Here is a 25,535-nt window from a genome sequence, read left to right as displayed (position 1 = left end):
GACACCCTACTACTTTTGTTGTTATAAGATAAATCAATACAAATAGATATATCAGCCAAGTGCTCACTCCGAAGGGGAAGACTGGCGTGCTGCTCTCCTCAGGCAGGGAACTCCAAACGAATGCATAAAAGAAAGGAAAAGGAGGCGCAAACACCTAGTGCATTACCCATGGTACTGTTTAAAAGAATTTAATAAAATGCTGAATGCATACTCACAAACATGAAGAATTAAAATCGCATTGCAAATTCCCGTCACCCGTGTGTTTGGACCATGTCCTGGAAATTGCGACCGCTAACGCGTTTCGGGAGTCAAGCTCCCTTCCTCAGAGCTCTGAGGAAGGGAGCTTGACTCCCGAAACGCAGTGTTAGCGGTCGCAATTTCCAGGACATGGTCCAAACACACGGGTGACGGGAATTTGCAATGCGATTTTAATTCTTCATGTTTGTGAGTATGCATTCAGCATTTTATTAAATTCTTTTAAACAGTACCACGGGTAATGCACTAGGTGTTTGCGCCTCCTTTTCCTTTCTTTTATTTATTAAATCAATACAAATACTCCATGTGTGATTAATACATAATTTCAGCAATTTTATCTGAGCAGTTCGTGATGGTTAAAGTGATTGTAAAGTCTCATTATTATTATTTTTTAAATAACAAACATGGTATACTTACCTTCTCTGTGTAGTTGGTTTTGCACAGAGCAACTCGGATATTTCTCTTCTCGGGTCCCTCCTTGCTGCTCCTGGCCCCTCTCTCCCATTGAGTGCCCCCACAGCAAGCAGCTTGCTACGGGGCACCCGAGCTGAGCTGCAGCTCCGTGTGTCCATCTAGACACGGAGCTGACATTCGGCCCCGCCCTTCTCTCTCCCGATTGGCTAACTGACTTTGAAAGACAGCTGCGAGAGCCAATGGCGCCGCTGCTGTGTCTCAGCCAATCAGGAGAAAGAGTCCCAGATGGCCGAGGGACTTTGTGGACATTGTTGAATAGAGAAGGGGTTCAGGCAGGGGTGGACTGACAACTCATGGGGCCCCCGGGCAATCAGAGATCATGGGGCCCCCTGTGTCCACACAAAGCCCCACCTACAAATTGCAGCTCAGCCACATAGAGTGGGCATTTAAATATCTACCACAGCACAGCCTGCATGGAAGTTCCTGGCTTCTTTCTGTAGTGTGTAGCCTCTCATGGGGCCCTCTACTGACCCTGGGCCCTCGGGCAGTGCCCTAATCCCCAAATGGTCAGTCCGCCCCTGGGTTCAGGTAAGTATTAGGGGGTGCTGGGGAGGCTGCTACACTCAGATTGCATTAAGATAAAAAGCCTTCTGACTTTACAACTCCTTTAAGCAAAGTCATTCTAGTAGCTAACTATCTCTTCCTGTAGTGGCTAAGCTACAATTCCCACTAATAAAGAACAAACAAGGGACAGAGGAAGTTTGTAAGAATGCAGAAGTCAAAAAAAATAATTGAGTTTCAAATGTTTAAGTGCAATTAAATATGTGCTCTCTGAAAATACAAAATACTTTCAGATTAAGATGTGTAGCGATGTCACTTGGATGCCCCTTGACGGAGATGTCCTCATATCCAATACCAGAGGCCTGACAGGCTCTTCCTATGAACATTGGGCAATGACATTGTATATTTGTTCTAGATAAGGATGTAGTCACATGTGTAGTTTTGCAATCAGTCATATTCAGAGGTCATGTGACACTTGAAAACAAGATGCTCGGACTCAGCTTGGTGTGGATGTAGAGTATCTTGGAGCAATGAGCGGACCTGAACCTTACACACTCACCGGGGCCTTCTTATCACTAATCAGCTTCTGCCATCTTTCATAGGGGGGCTGGTCCAGATTTATGGTATACCATTGGACATTTCCTTTAAACCTGTAGGTAATACATCAAGAAACCGTGTTAGGAGTGGTCTGTGATAACTAAAACACCACAGTTACTTATATCTTGATATGTAGGGTAAAATTTATTTTTTAACAAGCTTTAAAGCCCACTAAACATGGGGTCACACTGTGATGTCCAAACAAACAGTGCACTCTTGGTTTGAGTTGCTCTGGTATGGGGACAGGGGACAGCTGCATACATGCTAAATTCACTTGGAGTACACACTATGACCAAATCGGATGATCGTATGAGGCACAAATGTTCGATTTTTGTATAGTGTGTACACAACTTTCGACATCCGATTCAGACTTTACTAAAGAAAATTTCCAACAAACCCTAAAAGTTTTCTTGTACGTGAACAGAACAAACAATTTTTGTTTAATGTGTACTGTTTTTTAGTACAAGAAAAAATCGATACGAAAGACTGCGCATGATCAGAAACAATAAACAACAAAAAAAGCCTCTGAGAATATTTATACAACTAGTACCATCCTTGGTTTCGACCTGCTGTGAAACAGAGGGAAAATGGACAATTTTCTTATGGTGTGTATTTGGCTTTAGGCTGGCCATACATTAATAATATTTTTTTGGTCAATCCATCAAAAAAAAAAAAAAAAAAACACAAGAGCCGATTCCCCCATCCACACACTCATGGAGGAATCCTTCCCGCTGAGTTATTGTATTCTGATGGCAAGGAGACTTTCCTGCTGTCAGAATACACTGATCAGTGCTACTGACTATAGCTGGAGGCATTGATAATCTGGGAAAACACAACAAGTTACTTTACAGATGTCGATTGTTAGATTGATGTATGTACAATCATGTCCATACATGGAACAAAAATCGAACCGGACAAATTTAAATCTATGTATGGCCGCCTTTACTGAACACCCCTGGAGTCCTGAAATCCAAGGCTCTCTATTGCACAAATCCTGATCAGTTCCTGTATTCAAAAGATCTAGGGTGTACAGAGATATTCCATTTTTTTGGGGGGGGGGGGGGGGAAGTGAACTTACACTTTAAGTAAAAATCAAATATTTTGACTTGATCAAAGATCTACCATTTATTATTTACATTATTATTATTTATTATTATTATTTACATTATTATTATTTATTATTATTATTTACATTATTATTATTTATTATTATTATTTAATATTTATTATTATTACAGGTATTTAATAAAACGCCAACAATTCAGCACTTCATATATATTGTACATTTACATCAGTCCCTGCCATTCATGAAATTGCAATCTATGGTCCCCATCTCACATGCATACACACACATACATACATACCAGGGCCAATTAACCTATCAGCATGCCTTTGAATTGTGGGAGGAAACCGCTGTACCACGAGGAAACGCTCTGAAGCACGGGGAGAACATGCAGAATCCATGCAGATACTGTCCTGGTCAAAATTCCAACCAAAGACCCCAGTGCTGCAAGGGCGAAGTGCTAACCACAAAGCCACTGTGCGGTCCAAATTTTATTCAGCGTTTTGCCCCATTACAACACTAAAATGTTCCGGGTTTAAACTATGCTTGCTAGTTACAAAATTAATAAAAAGGTATTTTCTCTTTTTAATAAAAGGTATTTTCTACATTGTATGCATATATTATATATATATATATATATATATATATATATATATATATATATATATGTGTATGTATATATACAAACAAATTATTATAAATGTATATTGGCTTGCTCTTCATACTACCACACCATGTGGAAACTCTGGGGTTTTTCTGTATAAAGAGCTTTACTCTGGGGATGATCTTTCTCCCATGGGCGGGCGGTAATTTCCACGAAACGCGTTGACCCTAGTTCCTCATCTTGACAAACAGCCATACATGTTTGTAGTGGATAATGTTTTGCTGGTATCAGTATGCAAGCCATGACAATTTAATAAGTGTTTTTAAATATTTTGTTTAAAAAAAAAAAAAAAAAATTCTTACATAAAAGTGTACTTGTGTGATCACTGGAGGGGTATTTAAATTCCCACTACCTACCTTTTGTTGCAATATATCAAGCACGGTGAGAACATGCAGAATCCATGCAGATACTGTCCTGGTCAAAATTTCAACCAAAGGCCCCAGTGCTGCAAGGCCGAAGTGCTAGCCACAAAGCCACTGTGCGGCCCAAATTTTATTCAGCGTTTTACCCCAATTATTACAACACTAAAATTATATTTCAGATATAAACTATGCTAGCTAGTCACAAAATTAATAAAGGGATTTTCTACATTGTATGCATTTCTTAAAATGTCCGAAAATAATATAAAAATATTATGTGTATACTGATGAAATGTATTATGACTAAAGCTGGGTACACGCGACCTGAATAGCGGCTTACTCAGCAGGAACTGGCTGACATTTAGGCTCCATTCACATTTCGGCGTCGCGGATGGCAGGCAGAAACGTGGCAAATCGCGGGATGCCCGTGCAATCCCTGTCACTTCTGAAGGCTACCCCAAACGTGGCGCGATTTTGCCGCAGTTGACGTTCTTGTACTTCTTTGAGGTGACAGGCGTCCCGCAATTCTGCTTGCGGAATTTTAAAGCGATTCCTCGGGTGACAGTCAAGCCAAAATCACACTGTGCTTGGGGGGCCATTGGAAGTGATGGGAATTGCACAGGCATCCCGCTATTTGCCGTGATTCAGGATTGCGGGAAGAACTGCCGCAATTCCGCCCACGATCCGGGAAGCCAAGATGTGAACGAAGCCTCTGACAGGGAGTACAGCTGCCTGCCGACAAAGCTGGTCTTATCCCCGGCTTCTGTCGAATGGTCCTGCTGGAAAACCAGCATCTGATCAGCCCTTGCAGCCAGTGCCTGTGAGCGCTGATCAGTGTGTTTTCACAGGTGGGGGCAGTCCCCCTGCTAGAACACAATAGCACAGCAGAGGAGATTGCCGCACTAACAACACGTAGTTCGTATGGCGACCTCTTAGGTTTTTTTTTTTCGTTCAGCCCGCAGGGTTGGATAAAAAAAACGTAATGCGTGTACCCAGCCCAAAAACGGTCTGTACTACTTTATTGCAATTTACTAGATTAGGAAATAGTAGCTACAAAGTGAAGGCTTGGATTCAACTGGATGCCATCAGGGTATACAGACAGTTCTAAACTATTGTCCCTTCAAACAGGGTAGTAAATGTAGTGAATATATCCCATTGTAATATCAGATGCCTCTTTAATATTATTATTATATAGGATTTATATTGCACCAACAGTTAAATATATAGCTACTTCCCCTGGTGAATGTTCCTCTACAAATCAGGTGTAACAAGGTTATCAGTGACAACAACAAACTTCCTGAAAAATACTTTGTAACTTACGTAGGTCCTGAGGGAGGGTAAGTTCCACTTTTGCAGTCCTCTGTGTACTAAAACAAAGCAAGTGCAATGTCATTATTGTCCTGGTAATAACAAACAAACAAAACAAACAAAAAAAAAAAAAAACAAGTACTTTAACAAAACCAGAACCCTTCTGTATATGCAAGGAAGCCGATCTTCCATGTTTCCAGGAGGGTCTGCTTTAAAAAGCTGACAGTGGTTCTAACTCTTCTTTACTAAAATGTATTGTACATTAAGGTGTATATCTAACAAATTCATAGCAGTATTTATTCTGTATAACTGCATCATTTGTTCTGTGCAAATATAAATGTTATTGGGCTATTTTCTCTCCATGTCAAATGTTTATTCTTCATACAGAATAAAAGTCAATGAGGAAAAGCCCACATTATGGCCACTAGATGGAGCTGATGATCTTAGGAAATAAATACATATATAATCGTTAACTCCATGTAGTGGCCATAATACTGCGTTTTATTTACTTATTATATTTTATGAATACCATTTGGCATGGAGAGAAAATAGCCTAAAAACTAAGGATGCAGCAATATATTGGCAGCTGAAAATTATCTGCATTTTGCTGATATAAAAAAAAAATAAATAAAGGGGCTGATAGTGGAAACTAAAAAATGTGGGCTATTTTGCTGCATTTTACTGTGTTTATGGTGCATTTTTCATCGGTCATGTGACTCAAAAACTGCATCAACAACGCAACACAAGTGCATTTTTGCCAGGTTTTCAATGCATTTCAATGGGAAAGTGTTTTTTTTTTTCACTGACCAAATATGCACCAAGCAGGATTTTTAACACCGCAACGGAAGCCCAACAGGCCAGTGTGAAGACCTACATGGAATTTTATGAATGCATTGTTCTTGAGCTTTTTTGTGTTTTTGTTTTTTGTCGCAAAAGCGCTCCAAAAACTGCTCAGTGTATAAGCAGCCTATAGTCCAAATAAAGGTGCTGACAATGGCAGAAAATAATCTCATATTCATTTTCAAAATTCACAATATTAAAAAGTCAAATACAATATATTATATATAAAAATATATATATTTTAAAAACTGTTCATTTCGGTTTCAGTTTGCAGCTTTGATCCAGAATTTTTATTTCGGTACACCGCTACTAATAACACTTGATTTTTGCTCTCCCCCGCACATAACAAATATGTCTTTTTTTTTTTTTTTAAATAAATACACCCATTTGTATTCCTGACAAACGCTTTTAACTCTCTTTCTACCCAAAACGAAAAAAAAAAAAAAAGTATAATAATGGCTGGAAACATCACATAAAATGATCAGTAGATCCCTAACGCCAAATATAAACTTTAAAAGTCAAGCTTGGCCTCTGGAGACTGCCTAGTGGTCCTTAGTGTTTTTTTTTTTTGGGGGGGGGGGGGGCACAGACAGTGATAACTGATGGGATCTAATCCATCTCTACTTCATCCAAAACTAAAAAAAAAGTTTTTCTTTTACTTCTACCTGAACTGTCATTAGACAATGGATGGGCAGTGTCAGGGATCAGTACACAGCACCCCATTATTCAGCACTGGGGGCTGAGCAGTGGCAGGGATCAGTACACAGCACCCCATTATTCAGCACTAGGGGCTGAGCAGTGGCAGGGATCAGTACACAGCACCCCATTATTCAGCACTAGGGGCTGATCAGAGGCAGAATACACATCTGTACACAGCTCAGGATACGTAACACCCGGAAATGGAGGATCAGGAGTCAGTGACAGATCTGTCTGTGTATGATCAGAGGGGGATCTCATCGCTGACACTCGTACGTCATCGCCCTCCTACACCTGCAATCAGCTGACACTCACCGGAGGGACATCCTGAGCCAGCCCCGGTCCGCACACCGCCAGGACCGCACACACCAACACCGATCGCCACATCTTCTCCTCCCGGTCCGCACACTGACTGACACTTCTGTCACATGACAGGTCCTGGAACGTACCACTCCACACCACCGGAGGAGGCACAGGGCGGCCCCACTATGTACAGTGCTCAGTCTACCGCTCTCCCCCCCCCCCTCCTCTACAATGGGATGTCCCAGTCACAGGACAGTAGTCACGCTGTGTGTACAGTCAGGAAGACAATGTGGGCTAAAGAGGAAGGAGCACAGGGGGAGTCAGGTCACCAGACACTGCCAAATCAGTGGCCATGCTATCAGACAAGTTTTTTTGGGTGGATATTCAACAGAGAAAAACTAGATGACACAATATATACCATAATGTACTATATAAAATAATGATTGCACAGAGTTGTCACACATACACCCCTCTATAACATTTACTATATGGGATGATTGTACTGTGTACATTTAAAGATGCAGAGTCCCAAATATCCACCATTGGTACAAAGTGACACTTTTGCAAAACTTCAAAATGGGTCAGAAACAAAACCTCCCATTGGACCAACAAGTTTACAATGCAGATCTGTCATATGCACCCCCTTCTATGATATCTTACAATATAACGTGAGTTTACTGTGGAGATTTAAAGATACAGAGCCCTAAATATCAATTAATTGGTTACAAAGTGACATTTTTGCAATGCTTCAAAATGGGTCAGAAACAAAATCTCCCATTGGACCGTTTAAATACGTTTACAATGCAGATGTGTCATATACACCCCCGTCTATGATAACTTACAATGAGGTATGGTTTTACTGTGTATATATAAAACTACAGAGCCCCATATATCAACTCATTGGTACAAAGTGACATTTTTGCAAAAACTCTAAATGGGATAAAAACAAAATCTCCCATTAGACCAATACGATTACAATGCAGATGTGTCATACACACCCCCCTCTATGATATCTTACAATGAGGTATGATTTTACTGTGGACATTTAAAGATATAGACACCCATATATGAACCCATTGGCTACAAGCTGACATTTTTGCAATACTTCTAAATGGGTCAGAAACAAAATCTCACATTGGAGTTGGACCACTAAGTTTACAATGCAGATGTGTCATACGCACCCCCCTGTAAGATATCTTACAACGAGGTATGGTTTTACTGTGGAAATTTAAAGATACAGAGCCCCAAATATTAACCATTTGGTTATAGTGAAATGTTTGCAATACTTCTAAATTGGTTAAAAACAAAATCTCCTATTGGGCCAATAGATTTACAATGATGTGCCATTTTGACCCATTTCAGATTGATCCATTTAGAAGTATTGCAAAAATGTCACTTTGTAACCAATGGGTTCAGATTTGGTAGTCCATATATTTAATTTTCCACAGTAAAATCAAACCTCATTGTAAAATATCATAGAGGGGGTGTGTATGACTCATCTGCATTGTAAACTTATTGGTCTAATGGGAGATTTTGCTTTCATCCTATTTAGAGTTTTTTGCAAAAATGTCACTTTGTAACCAATGAGTTGATATATGGGGCTCTGTAGCTTTATATATACACAGTAAACTCACGCCATATTGTAAGATATCATAGAAGGGGGTGCATATGACAGATCTGCATTGTAAACTTGTTGGTCCAATGGGAGGTTTTGTTTCTGACCCATTTTGAAGTTTTGCAAAAGTGTCACTTTGTACCAATGGTGGATATTTGGGGCTCTGCATCTTTAAATGTACACAGTAAAATCATCCCATATAGTAAATGTTATAGAGGGGTGTATGTGTGACAACTCTGTGTAATCATTATTTTGTATATTACATTATGGTATATATTATGTCATCTAGTTTTTCTCTAGAATATCCAACCAAAAAAACTTGTCTGATAGCATGGCCACTGATTTGGAACTGTCTGATGGCTTGAATCCAGTGAGGAAGTGATTGTGTGTGTCACATACTACACCACTAATATACACTACTACACCACTAATACACACTACTACACCACTAATACACACTACTACACCACTAATACACACAACTACACCACTAATACACACAACTACACCACTTCTACACCACTAATACACACTACTACACCACTAATACACACAACTACACCACTAATACACACAACTACACCACTTCTACACCACTAATACACACTACTACACCACTAATACACACAACTACACCACTAATACACACAACTACACCACTTCTACACCACTAATACACAGAACTACACCACTACTACACCACTAATACACACTACTACACCACTACTACACCACTAATACACACTACTACACCACTAATACACAGAACTACACCACTAATACACACTACTACACCAGTAATACAAACTACTACACCACTACTACACACTACTACACCACTAATACACACTACAACACCACTAATACACAGAACTACACCACTAATACACAGAACTACACCAATACTACACCACTAATACACACTACTACACCACTAATACACAGAACTACACCACTAATACACACTACTACACCAGTAATACAAACTACTACACCACTACTACACACTACTTCACCACTAATATACACTACAACACCACTAATACACAGAACTACACCACTAATACACACTACTACACCAGTAATACAAACTACTACACCACTAATACACAGAACTACATCACTAATACACAGAACTACACCATGAATACGCACTACTACACCACTAATACACACTACTACACCTCTAATACACCACTACTACACACTACTACACCACTAATACACACAACTACACACCTAATACACACAACTACACACTACTACACCACTAATACACACAACTACACACTACTACACCACTAATACACACTACTACACCACTTACACACACTACTACACCACTAATACACACTACTACACACTACTACACCACTAATAATAGCTGGCCCTTTCCTTCTCCCACCTTTTCCAAATTTTAGGCTCTCCCCCTTGGGTATTGTCCCCAAAAAAGAACAAGGAAGCTTTCGTCTGAATCACCATCTGTCTAATCCAATGGATAATTTGCTTAATGACGATGTTTCGGATGTTGAAGCTCCAGTTTCCTATTCGTCCTTTGTTGAAGCCCTTGCTCTATTAGGGCACTTTGGGGGTGGTGCATTATTAGCAAAGGAGGACATCAAATCTGCCTTCTATTTGCTTCCTGTGCATCTGCAAGGCTTTGATTCCCTTGGTTTCCATTTCCAGGGCCATTTTTATTACGATAAATGCATGCCCATGGGCTTTTCATTGTCATGATTTTATTTTGAGGCTTTCTCTAAGTTCTTACATTGGGTTTTGACAGAAAATTGTCCTTCAGGAGGTTTTCTGTACTACTTAGATTACTTTTTGTTTGTGGGCCCGGCTGACTCCCTAATATATTATGAATCACTAGAGAAATTCATTAAAATCTGCAATTTGAATTTTTGCAGATTACAATTGAGTCTTCTTTAGAATTGCCCATAGAGAGAATTCAAAGAAGGAGAAGTAACAATGATCTTATTCTTTTTGTCTAATGTAGTGTTGTTTAAAGAAGACCGATCGTTATTGGGTCTCTTTGCAACTCAGAAATAACTGAAAATAAATAAATAGGGGTGCTTACATATGTAGTGCCGCCCTGGCACTAGGAAGGAATGCCAAAGTATGTGTGTCACGCAGTCCCGTATGGAGCTGGGGATCCCCTAGTATCGGGTAGCGTGGCGGCTGGACACTTTGTACACATTGTCACTTTATTTATATTTTGGTGCACATTGTCACTTTATCTGAACATTTGTTCTGGGGGTATCACACCCTCATATACTTTGTGCACATTGTCACTTTATTAGTCACCATCACTTATTTTATACACCCTAATTGATGTATCACTCACTGTTATTTTGTACGGTTTATGCCCTTATTTTATGAAATTATTTATTTTTTTGTATATGATTGATTTTGTGGTGTACATTCTCTTTGAGGCCAACATAACACCATATTTTATGTGTGTCTATTGAGGTGTATACACCCTCACATACTTTGTGCACACTGTCACTTTATATTGACTATTACTGTTTTTCCAAAACACACTTGTACCAGCGCCCACTTCCCCGTTTTCATATTTTCCAGAAATTCTGCATAACTTAGTCCTCCTTGAACTATTTCCAGTAATTGTGTCAAAAGTGGTTTGGAAGGATAATTTTGTAATTATGCAAAAGGACAGCAAAGAAGTATTTTTTGCCATCAACATGTTTTTATCAAAATCTGAACAAGTTATTAAATTGCTACGTTTCCTAGTGCTACACTGCATGAGATTTAATATCTGGTTGAAAGCCAGACACATAGCCGGAATACATAATAACATAGCTTTGTCTCATTTGTAGTTCAAGAAATTCCAGGAACTGGCTTTGGCAGATCCATTTGGAACTCCTTGCCCAGATTTCCTCTGGAGCCTAATTTGGAACTGATCTCTTTTAATCTCCGAAACTCTGTATCACGGAAGACATGGCTAAAATATCTTCTTGCATGGTCCAGATGGTGTTCTTTTTGCTTTAATATGCATTTGGATGTTATGGAAGTGAATGCCTTTGTCTCTTTGGCATTTGTGTCCTGCTTAATCCAATCAAAACTCAGTCCTGCCTCAGTAAGTAAGGTATTGGCAGGCATTTCATTCTTTCCTAAATTTTCAGGCCTTCCAGCCTTGACTGTTTTCTTTCAGGTCATTTTAGAATTTTCTGAAATGATTTAGAAAAGGGGAGGAAGGATTTGCCCAGCTGAAGCGCTAGAGAACGAAGCTAAATTATCACGGTTCCTTTCGTTCCCCAGCTCAGCCGGATCTGATTGTCCAGAGACTGCAGATTCTTGTCCCCTTTGCAGGGACTTCGTATGATACTGTGAAATTGGAACCGCCTCAAAGGTAGACACCATCAAGCTCAGCATCTGCATACAAGTCCGGAGGGATGACCATCTGCTGGACAGCAGGAGGTGAATTGCAGCCTGCAGTTTCTGGAGTTTATCCAGAGGAAGGAGCCCTCAGGCCGAGTCCAGGGTCAGACTCAGATAGTCCAGCTTTGTGGACAGAACCAGAGCAGATTTCTGAAAATTCAGAATGCAACCGAACTTCCTCAAAGTTCGTATGGTGATCTCCAGGTTTTCCACCAGAGCAGTAGGAGACTCTGCTCGCAGAAGGAGGTTGTCCAAGTAGCCCAGTACCGCGATCCTCTGCTGACGTAACAATGCTAGCAACGGGCAAACACTTTTTCTGAAGACTTGAGGTGAGACCAAAGGGTATCGTCACAAACTGATAATGCTCCTCTCCCACGACAAAGCAGAGGAAGTGCTGGTGACCTGCACATATTGTAATGTGAAGGTAAGGGTCTTTGATATTGATAGAGGCAAGAAAATCCCCCCGTTGCAGGGATGCCATCACTGTGCGAATGGACTCCATTCTGAACTTCTGCACCCGCACAAAACAGTTCAGCGCCTTGAGGCCCAGAATTGGATGCACCTTGCCTTCGTTCCTGGGAACTGTAAACAGGTTTGAGTAAAATCCATGAAAACATTCCGATGTCGGAAACCGGGACAATCACCCCTTGAAGTAACAGGTCTTCCACTGCCCCAAAAAGACTCTGTAAGCGGTCCTGGGACAGGCGCAAGTTGGAAGTAAAGAACTTTTCCAGAGGGTAAGAATGAAACTCAATCTTGTAGCTGGACCATATGACTTTTGTGGACCTACTTGTCTTGTATCAGGGTAGTCCACGGGTCCGGAAACCAGCGAAGACGTCCACCCACCCCAGATACGGGTGAGGGCTCACCATCATGCTGAAGGAGCCTTGTCTAGGGTCTGAAAAAAACAGCTCTCAAATTTCCAGACCAAGTTCATTTGGATCCACCAGAGGAGGCCCTGAAAGGCTTTGATCCCTTTTCAGTTGCCCCTGAGGGGCAAAAAAAACTTCTTATGAGCTGAGAAAGATGGCCCACGTCTACGACAAGGGTCCTTGTCCTTATTAGCCTGCGGAAGAAAGGTAATCTTCCCCCCTGTGAGACCCTTAATGTCATCCAGGGTAGCTCTAAACAGGCAATCTCCTTGAAATGGAAGTTCAGTCAATCCCTTTTTAGAAGTCTGGTCCGCAGACCAGCATTTGAGCCATAAAATACACTGAAGGACCACTGCCGAAACAGAGAGCCTAGCAGCTATGGGAGCCATATCCAAAGAGGCATCACAAATAAACTGCAGCTCCTGGACCAACTGGTCCACCAGCTCAGCAAAGGCAGAGGGGAGCTGCTCCCCCTCCAGGTCAAGGCGTAAAAACTTGGCCCACTCGGTTAGATTTTGGGACACCAGGGCAACGGTGAATACCGACCTCAGTCCTGAACCAGCCACAGTGTACATATTGCGGGACACAGCCTCCGCCTTCCTGTCAGCTGGGTCCTTAAGGGCCGGAGATTCTTCAACCCGAATCATGGTTGCCTTGTTCAACCTGGAAATCAGAGGGTCCAACACTGTTTGAACAGTCCCCTTTTTAAGAAGGGACTCCCCATAGGGGTACTGCATAGCAAATCGCTTAGGGACCACAAGGGGACATTTTGGTAGTTCCCTCAAAACACCTTTGCCGCTCTGGATGGCTTGTCGGTGGCAAAGGGAACCGCCGCCTCCGTTGCAGCGTCCTCTATCTTTAAGGTCTCCCGCAAAGATATAATTAGTGCATCCACCAGAGCCTTTTCGTACGCGGCTACAGGAGTGGCGGAATCATCCTCACTATCTGAGAACTCGGGGCGCATGAACGCAGACCCAGCAGATTGACCCACGTCCGCAGCGTCCGAATCAGATTCAGGATTTGAGGAAACAGATGAGGCAGGGGAAGGAGAAGGTTGCTTTTTGCTAGCCCGTCACCCAAAAGCCACCTCCACCCGGGACACAAAGGACTCCAGGACCGTCGTCAGTGCATCAATGGATAGTTAGGATCCAGATGGCTTTGCAGCCTCTGAGAGGGGATCAGGAGGGGGAATGTGCTCCAAAGACTACATGAGTCAATAGGGGGACCCCACAAAAAAAGGTGTAAAAACACTGCTAAGGGACACCCCCACTGCTCTGGCAGCACCACCCAGTCACCAGTAACAGAGCATCAGTCGATCCTCAGCAGAGAGGGAGAGGACCCCACCAGACTCACCACCCGGCAGAGAAAACAGGCACCTGCAGCCACCAGGATAATCTACAATCCACGTGCGGCACTCAGAAAATGAAATGATCCAGGAGTCAGCACCAGGGGATAAGGAGGGGCTCCCAATGCCGAAATTGCCACCCAGAGGGCTCCAGTGTCATCCCTCGCTATTTTCAATACTAAACCACCGCAAAATGGCTACCGGACTACACCAACATGGCCGCCATGCATTAAGCACACAGGCTACAACAAAATGGTGGCCCCACTAGGCTCTCAGGGACCCAGGAGGGATCCCTAGGCCTCAGAAACAGCACAGGCAGGAAAGGGGGCCCTGGTAGGAGCCCCCACCAGGTACAGCCCCCCTCCCACAGCTGATCACTAGTGGTTCACCCCCCTCCCACCCCCATCGCCAGCACAGCACCCTGCCTATTGTCCTACTCCTGTAGGGGGCAGTGCAAACCAATGGTTAAGAAGATCAGGAGCTGTGTCCGTCAATGAACGAAAAAAGATTTTTCAATTGTGTTAATGGCTATTTGTGACAGTAATTATAACTTAGTTGCTATCGATGTTGGTACATATGGAAGATCTGCTGATTCCCAGGTATTTTGATGATCACCAATGGGCAAGAAATTTATGGAAGGAAAACTTAAAGAATAACTAAAGGCAAAACTTTTTTTTTAGTTCTGGATTGAGGGGAGATGAATTAGAACACCTGTCAGTTTTCATTGCTGTCTGTGCCCCATTAGGGAGATTCACCCTCTCTTTTTGTCCTGTTTTACCATTATCATTGAAAGTGAAAGTGGAAAAAATCCAAAATTTTGTATTGTCCAGAGAAAAGTAATAGAGCCAAAATCTTCCAACGGGGCGACTAGTTATGGTGACCTGCGGGTCCCCAAGAAATTCCCTTGATTTGCAGGGACTTTCCCTCACTTTCTGTTTGGCTATGGGACAAGATGTTAACTACTTCCCATCCGCGCTACAGCCTATATACGGCTGCAGCGCGGACTCACATTTTCGGGAGGCCGTCTTTATACGGCCTCCCAGTAACACGCTCTCCGCGTGCTCCCGCGAGCGCGCATCGGGGAAAATCTGTGTCGGCCGTGTCCCTTGGACACAGCCGATCACAGATCGTGGTAAATGGCCAATCACAGCGGCCATTTACCACGTGATCGGACTGTCCAATGAGAGATGATCTCATATGTAAACATATGAGATCATCTCTCATCGCCAGCGCTCCTTCCTCACACGGAGACTGCAGTGTGAGGAAGGAGGGAGAACTGCCCAGCGCCGGAGACACAGAACAAATGTAATCAGGGCACCGATCACCAATGCCCTGATTACTAGAGGTAAAAAAACATACACTCAGTGCCCACAGTGCCCGCCATCAGTGCCCCCCATCAATGTCCACAATCAGTGCCCATAGTGCTGTCAGTCAGTGCACATCAGTGCCTGCTCATCTAGGGACTGATGAGCACTGACTGGCAGCACTATGGGCACTGAGTGTGGGCACTGATGGTGCTGCCCATTAGTGCTCATCAGTGCCGCCCATCAGTGCTCATCAGTGCCACCCATCAGTGTCCATCAGTGCCATCCGCCAGTTCCCATCAGTGCCGCCTATCAGTGCCCATCAGTGCCGCCCATCAGTGCCGCCTCTCAGTGCCCAGCAGTGCCACCTCTCAGTGCCCATCAGTGCCGCCTATCAGTGCTCATCAGTGCCGCCTATCAGTGCTCATCAGTGCGGCATATTAGTACCTCCTCATCAGTGCCCATAAGTGCCACCTCATCAGCGCACATCAGTGAAGGAGAAAAATTTATTTTCAAAATTTACTCGCAGAAAATAAGAAAAACTTTTTTTTTTTCTAAATTTTCTGTCTTTATTTTTCTTTTTTTTTGTAAAAAATAAAAAACCCAGAGATAACTAAATACCACCAAAAGAAAGCTCTATTTGTGTGAAAAAAAAATGATAAAAATTTCATAAGGGTACAGTGTAGCATGACCGCGCAATTGTCATTCAAAGTGTGACAGCGCTGAAAGCTGAAAATTGGCCTGGATGGGAAGGGGGTTTAAGTGCACAGAAGGCAAGTAGTTAAGGGAAAACTCCGCAATGGGACACGGTGTAAAAAAATCTGACAGGGGCTATAACCCTCTCTTAATCTATTTCAAATGAAAAAAAAAAAGGTTTTCCCATTTTCATTCAACCAAGACTTGTGATTTGTGGAGTGCACCTTTGGAGTATTAGCTAACAAATAGGGAAAGTTATGGAAAAAAGTGCTTGCGCGCGCCACAATTTTGTCCATCAAAGGGAGGGGCACAGTTTTGACGACTCACTTCTCCATGACATGAAGAATGTTTCCTGGCAGCCTATACGAAGCACAGAACACGAATTAAATGCTAGGAAGAAGTTTGCCAACTACTACCTGTCCCCTGGGGAGAAATTTTGTGGCAGTATTTCAAACTTTAATACATTGATGTAATTTTTTACCTGTCCTGTTGCACCTGTTCTCACCCATGCCAATGTGTTCCTTTAAGCTGGATACACACTATCCAACTTTTGTGGTTAGATTTCCTTCAGATTTACCTTTTCTATGTAGTGCAAGGGCCTGCCAGATAGCATACAAATTGAAAGTGTTTAGGTTTGACCTCATATTATATGGTTTTGGTAAGTCTAAAGGAAAAAGTCTTCAGAAAATCTTATAGCGTGCATGGCCCATTATGCTTAAAGCCTTTTTCTGACATTTGTTGCTTACAAGTTAAATCATTATTTCTTGCTAGAAAATTGCTGTCACAAGGAATGTAAACAATCCCTTGTGACGGTAATAGGCAGCGACAGGTACTCTTTATGGAGGGATCTGGGGTCTAAAAGACCCTAAACAACTCCTCTGCACTTAAAACGCCAAGTTTGGCTGTTTTGAATACTGTAATTTTTTTTAAATCTGGCGCCGTTAAGGCTCCAGTAACCGGAAGTGATGTCATAACATCGCTTCTGGGTTTCTACATCGGAGATCTGATAAAAACAGAATCCAGCTTTGTTCGGGTCTTTGGCCCGCCGGCTGCTCGCTCGGGTCTCCCGGCAGGACCGGTGCTTAGCCGCATTGGTTGTTATTACAAGAAAGCCGACCGCCGGCTCTAAACAACGGTACCGGGGTAATGCCTGTAGCTGCAGGCATCACCCCGGTACAACCCCTTGAAGCTGAGGCTGCAAATTTGTGTTCTGTTGGCGGGAAGGGGTTAATTTAGTTTATTTTACTTGCAAATGTGTATGTTTTGATGGCAGTAGCTATTATATCATGCCTATATTTTTTTTTATGTACACCTCTGCAGTGTTAATTTAGAGAAAAAGGTCTAAGGAAACTGAAATTCATCCCTTGTATACTGTTCTCACATTGCAAGGGTTAACTGCTTGCTTATGTCAGGTACAGCAGCATGAAGGAGCCTGTGATAGCGGAGGATCAGGATGTTAAACTGTGTTTTCTTTTCCTTTCATGCAGACAGAATGGAGCAGTTAAAGTGTTACTAAACCCAGGACCCTGCACTCCCTATATCTGGTCTGCCACAGAAAACGGAAATGCAATTATTTTAGTAAATATAAACTGCTAAATACCCTTTCTCATCAGCAGTATATAGCAGTATTGTGACTTCTATCAGTGTCCAGCCGAGCACTGGTTAAAGCTTGTTGGAGGTGTTTTTATTCTCCTCTGATTGTCCTATGAGGATGCATGACCCCTGACCCTCTGTCTGGACAGTGCTGATTGGCTCTCTAGCAATATACACTAAACTGAGCATGTGCACAGTGCCCCCAATGCTCTGTTTTATAAGGAAATGGATTGCGGACAATAAAAGAAGGGGAGGATAAGAGAAGATAGGATTAAACATCCTTTTTATACAATGCTGAGGGATTAACCCCTTAGGTTCCACAGGGAGTATAACAAGCATGCTTTACTGTATATACAGACTGATTTTACTGTTGTGGGTTTAGTATGTAAAAAATTGGATTTTTGTAAGAACTTACCGTAAAATCCTTTTCTCTTAAGCTCATTGACAGACGCAGTCCTCTTGATTAATATCAATTGGGTTATACTGCCCTCTACAGGAATAGGACACTAGGCAGAAGAAAACGTTCTGGCCCCACCTTAGGGGCAGTCCCAGAGGGTATATCCTCTCTCTCTCTGCTACAGGATGTTAGTTATGTCACAAAGCAGTGTCAGAGAATTTAACCCAACCCAACTCAAAATAGAGGGGCGGGTACTGCGTCTGTCAATGAGCTTAAGAGAAAAGGATTTTACGGTAAGTTCTTACAAAAATCCAATTTTCTCTGTCGCTCATTGACAGACGCAGTCCTCTTGATTAATATCAATTGGGACGTCCCAAAGCAGTGCCACAAATGAGGGGTGGGATAACGGAAATCAAAATCCAATCCAGAAGGCCCAACCGGTGCCAACTAGAAGTCTTAAAGGCTCATCAGACAAACGGATGAGACTCAACTGAAAACCCAACAGAAAAAAACCCTCGAGGTAGACCACCGGTCTCCTCAAATAGCGGTCTACAGAACCTTGCGGCCAAAAGAGGCATCTGTCGATGCCATCACATCAACTTTATAGAATTTTGCAAAGGTATGCACTGACGACCATGTAGCCGCCTTGCAAACCTGAAGCACTGACGCCTGATGGCGAAAGGCCCAGGAAGCACTAAGCGCACGAGTACGCCTTAACTGGGAACGGAGGAACCCGACCCTTAATAGAATAAGCCTGTACCACCGTCTGTCTGATCCATTTGGAGATAGTCGCGGAAGATGCAGGCAACCCCTTCTTAGGGCCATCCGTGATCACAAAAAGTGAATCCGTCTTACGAAACAAATCCGTAGTATTCAAGTATACCCTGATTGCCCGAACTACATCCAAGGAGTGTAACGCAAACTCCCGAGGATGACTGGGCTTAGGACACAGGGAAGGCAATACAATGTCCTCATTCAAATGAAACTCTGAAACCACCTTAGGAAGGAAGGATGGATTCGGACAAAGAACCACCTTATCCTTATGAACCACCAGATATGGGGAACGACAGGATAATGCGGCCAGTTCTGACACCCTGCGTACAGAAGTGATAGCCACCAAGAAGGCCACCTTCTGGGATAAAGTAAGCAAGGGAATCTCCCTGATATTTTCAAAGGGAGGTTTCTGAAGAACCGACAGCACCAAATTAAGATCCCAGGGCGGCAAGGGTGCGCCCATCGGCGGAGCCAGGTGTCGCACCCCCTGGATGAAACTCTGCATCAAGGAATGAATAGCCAGAGGCCTCTGAAAGAAGATTGCCAATGCTGAAACCTGCCCCTTGATGGTGCTCAAGGACAGTTTCTGCTCAACCCCCTTTTGCAGAAAAGACAATATTCGGGCCACCGAGTAAGAACGTGGAGGGAACCCAAGGGATTCACACCACGCGATATAAGACTTCCATGTGCGATGATAGACTTTTCTGGAAGTCGCTTTTCTTGCTTTAATTAGAGTAGGAATAACTGAAGCTGACAACCCTTTGTCCTTCAGCACCTGGGTCTCAATAGCCAGGCCGTTAAAGCCAGCGATCGTAAAGCAGGATGGAAGATCGGTCCCTGCGACAGCAGATCCTCCCCGAGAGGAAGTCACCAAGGAACGTCTGCGACCAGCCTGACCAGGTCGGCGTACCAGGCCCGACGAGGCCAGTCTGGAGCTACCAGCATAACTGGAATTCCCTCCACCTCTATCCTGCGAAGAAGTTTCGGCAGCAACTTGAGAGGAGGGAAGGCATACAGTAGCTGATACTGCCCCCACGGGGCGACCAGCGCGTCTGCGGCTTCTGCTAGAGGATCGCGGGAGCGAGCTACAAACCTCCGCACCTTCCTGTTGAGCCGAGATGCCAACAGATCCACATCCGGGGTGCCCCAATGAAGGCACAGTTGGTGGAATACCTCTGGATGAAGAGACCATTCCCCTTGATTCAGAATCTGATGGCTGAGATAATCTGCCTGCCAATTCTCCACCCCCGGAATGAATACCGCAGAGAGAGCTGGAACAAATCGTTCCGCCCAACGAAGAATGCTGGCCACTTCTATGGCCGCCAGGACACTCTTGGTGCCCCCCTGGTGATTGACGTAAGCCACTGCTGTGGCGTTGTCCGACTGGATCCGCACCGGGTTGCCCCGGAGCTGCTCGGTCCAGTGAATCAGACAAAGTCTGATCGCTCTCAGTTCCAATACATTTATCGGTAACCTGGACTCTTCCAGGGACCAAAGCCCCTGAGCAGATAATTTGCCGAGAATTTCTCCCCACCCGGATAGACTGGCATCTGTGGTGACAATCGTCCAGTATATTGGAAGAAATGACTTCCCCTGGCTGAGCATCGGAGACCGAAGCCACCAGACCAGAGACTCCCTGGTCCACTCGCTCAGTCGGATCCGATCATCCAGGGAATCGGGATTCCGGTTCCATTTGAGAAGAATCTCCTTTTGAAGGATTCGGGTATGGGACTGGGCAAATGGTACTGCCTCGAAGGAAGCCACCATCAGACCCAGGACCCTCATGCAAGTCCGAAGGGAAGGCCAGTTGATGGACAGTAACAACTGAATCGTTGACTGAATCTTCTGGAGTTTCTCCGCAGGGAGAAACACTTTTGCCAGGGATGTGTCTAAAATTAGACCCAGATATTCCAGCCTCCTGGTGGGAACCAGAGATGACTTCTGCAGGTTCACCAGCCACCCGAACTCTTGCAAAGAGATCATGGTAGCAACAGAACCTGCGGAGACTCCGCACGGAGAAGAAGATCGTCTAGGTAACCTAGAATCGATATGCCCCGCTGTCGCAACAGCGCCAAAAGTGGGGCCAACACCTTCGTGAAGACCCGGGGAGCCGAGGCGAGACCAAAGGGTAACGCCGCAAACTGATAATGGTCCTCTCCTACGGAAAAACGCAGGAAACGCTGTTGTCCTGCGTAAATGGGAATGTGAAGATAGGCATCCTTGATGTCTATGGACGCCAGAAAATCCCCCTGATGCAGGGAGGCCGCTACTGTGCGAATGGACTCCATCTTGAATTTTTGTATCCTGACAAAATGATTGAGTGCTCTTAAGTCCAGAATTGAACGCACCTTGCCCTCTTTTCTGGGTATTGTGAATAGGTTCGAATAGAACCCCTGAAAACGTTCTGTCCAAGGAACGTGGACCACCACTCCTTGTTGCATCAAATCCGTTACTGCCCCCCGCAAAGCTTTTAAGCGATCCGGGGATAGTCGAATATTGGAAAGGAAGAATCGCACCGGTGGAAGTGATCGAAACTCGATCTTGTATCCCGATGGTATGACTTCGCAAACCCATTTGTCCGGGATTTTGGAAAGCCATGGATCTGGAAACCGGTGAAGACGTCCCCCCCCCCAGATATGGGTGGGGGCGCACCTTCAGGCTTTAGTGGTCTTATCTTCAGTTCTGGAAGAGCCGGACTTTTGTTTACCCGACCAGCGCCCCTTGAAACCCCCTGGAGGGGCTTTGGAGGGCTTTGACTTATCGCCCGCCCCAGCGGGACGAAAAAACTTTTTATGAGCGGAAAAGGAAGGCCCCCGTCTCTGACGAGGTCCTTTACCCTTAGTATTCTGTGGCAAAAAAGTGCTCTTGCCCCCAGTGAGATCCTTGATAATCTCATCCAAGGTGGCCCCGATTCCCTTGAAAGGGGAGATTGGCCAAAGCTTTTTTGGAACCTTGATCCGCCGACCAGCACTTTAACCACAACACACGCCTGAGGACCACTGCTGAAATTGATACACGCCCCAACAATGGAGTGGCGTCCAGAGCGGCGTCACAGACAAACTGTAGCCCTTGTATCATCTGTTCCAGCAAGTCTGATACTGCCGGGGGGATAATTCTCCCCTCTAGGTCACGGCGTAACAACTTGGTCCATTCTGTCAATGTTTGTGAAACCAGACCAATGGCAATCACTGGCCTAAAGGTTGACCCTATCAGGGAAAAAATGGAGCGGGATAGCGCTTCCACCTTACCATCCACCAGATCCCTAAAGGACGGAGCGTCCTCCAACGGGATAACAGTAGCTTTATTTAGTCTGGAAATCGGTGAGTCCACCAATGGTGGTACCGTCCATTTTTTAAGGAGGGATTCCTCAAACGGATAGCGCCTAGTAATCCGTTTGGAAATACCAGGGGTTCGTTTTGGACGACCCCATTCCTCTTTAATTATATTACCAAAACATTTGGGCAAGGGGAACACCTTCGCCATCTTGGTAGGTTTGAGAGTACCAAAAGGAATTTCAGTATCAGCTACCTCTGCCGGTGTAACCTCAAGTCTTAAGGTTTCTCGGACAGATACAATTAGTGCATCCACCAACGCCTCTTCTTGTGCTATGGCAGAAGCAGAAACGTCCTCCTCACTATCTGAGGAGACGGTACCCGAGACACAAGCCCCCGAAGTGGGACCTGCAGCCACAGCGATAGGCTCAGAATCTGTATCTGATATGTCAGATGAAATAGGGGTAGGCAGGGGTCGTTTCTTCGCCCCCCGTCCCTGACAGGCCACCTCCACCCGGGATACAAAAGACTCCAGGACCACTGATAATGCATCTATAGTGAGTGGAGAGTTGGAGGGTCCCGTGGTCACCTCGAGGGGATCAGGTGGGGATACATGTGTCGCAGGGTCCATGGCAAAGCCAGGTACATGACAAAATTTGAAATCAAAGAAAAAACTTTTTCTCTTTAAAGTAATCCCCCAGCGCAATAGCGCCCCTCAGTGACCACTTGCTTTGGAGCCCCCACAGCGAGAGAAGAGATACCCCCAAGGCTTACCACCTGATGCACAGAAGTTCCTACCGGACTCTCAGCGCTGTCTTTACAGGACAGGAAGTCTTGTGGATTGATCTACCTGGGTAAAGGAAGCAGCCCCGCCCCTTCCGGCACTCCCACTGCTGCTCCACGAGGCTGGGTGTATCCAAGATGGCCGCCGCCATAGCGGGGACATCTAGGCTACGCCAAAATGGCGGCCCCGCGTGGCCCACGAAAAAATGGCGCTCCGCGCGTTTGCAGCCTCTGCTGGTGTCAGTGCGATGCCCGCGGCCCCGTATCTGACCGCTTCCATGCTACAGCCGACCGATCGACCTGAAAGGATGGTATTCCGGGCTGCAACCGACCGATCAACGGTAGGTGTCTGACCATCTGCATAACCGTTCTTAGTGGGAATGCCTGCGGCGCCATCTCCATCCCTGACAACCCTAGTTTATGAGTTTGAAAGGATGGTGTTCCGTGCGCTGCAACCGACCGAACCACCGGTAGGTATCGGACAATCTGCATACTCGTCTTAGTGAGAATGCCTGCGGCCCCATCCCCATCCTTGACAGACCTTGAAAGGATGTTGTTCCGTGCGCCCTGACAAACCTTAGCGATTGAACGGTAAGTGTCTGACAAACTGTATGACCGAGTTACTAGTAATGCGGCCCCATACTCCATCCTTTACACCTTAGTCGTGACTTTACAAGATAGTAAGCTCTTGAACCAAGCCTCCTGGAATCTTTGCAGGACAGTTCTTACTTACCAACCCTTAATCAGTGGGGAAGATAGGAGGAGTATGTTTACCGGATAGAGGGGAACCCGGGATTATGAGGGTCCGATTATCCCACGGAGGGGCCCGCGTCCACCCGACAGAGGGAGAGGGGGAACCTTCTACTTACCATACCGGAACCGGCGGGCACAAACTCCTGACAGAACCCTTCTTCACCGTGGTGGGGGGCTGTCGGCCAAACCAGACGCCGCGACTCCAATTCAGATTGGTCGTAGGCGTCCTGGCGAGACGTTTAACTCGCAGGGCCAGTCCTCGACCAGTGGGACTATGTCGCGGCCGACCCAGCGCGGAGCTAGGGCCTGCACGGGATCGCAAGCCGGCTGGGATGACCACTGGATCTCAACATCCAGTCGCCCAGCTCCAGCATAATTGCTTGAATGTGTCGTGGCCGACCCAATGCGGAGCCGGAATCTGCACGCGTTTGTAGGCCGGCTGGGGTGACCACTGGACCTAAACATCCAGCCCGTCGCCCAGATCCGACATAATTGCTAGAAGATCTCACAGGAACAACTGGAGAAAAAAAGCTAACTAAAAAAGGATTTATCTAAAAAAATCTTGTCAGGACCGAAGATCCCAGCAAGGAACTTGGGTCCATACTCCTGACTAGACAGAAAAAAACTAACATCCTGTAGCAGAGAGAGAGAGAGGATATACCCTCTGGGACTGCCCCTAAGGTGGGGCCAGAACGTTTTCTTCTGCCTAGTGTCCTACTCCTGTAGAGGGCAGTATAACCCAATTGATATTAATCAAGAGTACTGCGTCTGTCAATGAGCGACAGAGAAATTTCCTTACCTAAACTTCAGCTTTAACTGAAGAGTCCTATAGTGCCCCATAGTCACCAGTCAGATTAAAAGCTGCACAGAAAATGAAAGTCAGAAAAAAAAAAATCCCGACTGGCACACTGGGGTAATACACAAAATTTCTTCAGCTGGCCATAGACCGGTAAAACTTTCATTTTTGGAATGTTAGTTTGAATTTCTAATGGCTAGTAGGGTCAAATCGACATTTGTTTTTTCTCAAATGAATTAACCACTTGACCCCAAGGCCTTTTCTGGCATTTTTTGTTTACATGTAACAATCAGTATTTTTTGCTAGAAAATTTCTTAGAACCTCCTAACATTATATATTTGTTAATGTAAAGAATAAATTGGTGGGAGTTTTTGCAATTTTTTATATTACACGGTATTTGCGCAGCGGTTTTTCAAACTCCATTTTTTTGGGGAAATACAAATCTTTATTCAATTTTAATCCAAAAAAACACAATAGATAACCAAATTTTTGGGTAAAATATAAAAGATGATGTCATGCCGAGTACATAGATACCAAGCATGTCACGCTTTAAATTTTTTTTTTTTTTTAAGTATTTATTTTTACACGGTGACTTAATCTCTTCTTTTGCAGTCACAAGGAATGTAAACATCCCTTGTGACAGCAATAGGCATGTACCCGGTTCTCTTTATGGAGAGATCCCTCCTCTGCCCTTAAAAGCATTTAAATCACACCAAGATCAGTGTGAGCAAATGCTTTTCATTGTTAAAATGGCACAGTTTACATCCAGAGAAACCGTAAGTGATGCAAGGTCATCGCTTCGGGATCCCTAAATCATAGAGGTGAACAGAGCAGTTCCAGTTTTTGTTTGCCCCTATAATAAGCCCGCGGAAGTGC

The 25,535-nt window shown here is 44.4% G+C and overlaps 1 protein-coding gene across 1 annotated transcript in view; it reads right to left on the bottom strand.

The window, feature by feature from the left end:
• Nucleotides 1-7,232, bottom strand: part of ASAH1 (N-acylsphingosine amidohydrolase 1) — a 42,307-nt gene extending 35,075 nt beyond the window's left edge. Inside the window, exons 1-3 of the mRNA XM_082253419.1 lie at nucleotides 7,073-7,232; nucleotides 5,234-5,280; nucleotides 1,790-1,880 (exon numbers count right to left, since the gene is read on the bottom strand). Of these exons, the coding sequence (XP_082109545.1) occupies nucleotides 1,790-1,880; nucleotides 5,234-5,280; nucleotides 7,073-7,144 (210 nt within the window). The 5' untranslated portion in view covers nucleotides 7,145-7,232. The remainder of the gene's footprint in view (nucleotides 1-1,789; nucleotides 1,881-5,233; nucleotides 5,281-7,072) is intronic.
• Nucleotides 7,233-25,535: the final 18,303 nt, after the last annotated feature.

This window comes from Pelophylax lessonae, assembly GCF_965119305.1.
Source record: "Pelophylax lessonae genome assembly, chromosome: 1".
In the NCBI taxonomy this organism is placed as follows: domain Eukaryota; kingdom Metazoa; phylum Chordata; class Amphibia; order Anura; family Ranidae; genus Pelophylax; species Pelophylax lessonae.
This window is presented reverse-complemented; position numbering and strand designations above follow the sequence as displayed.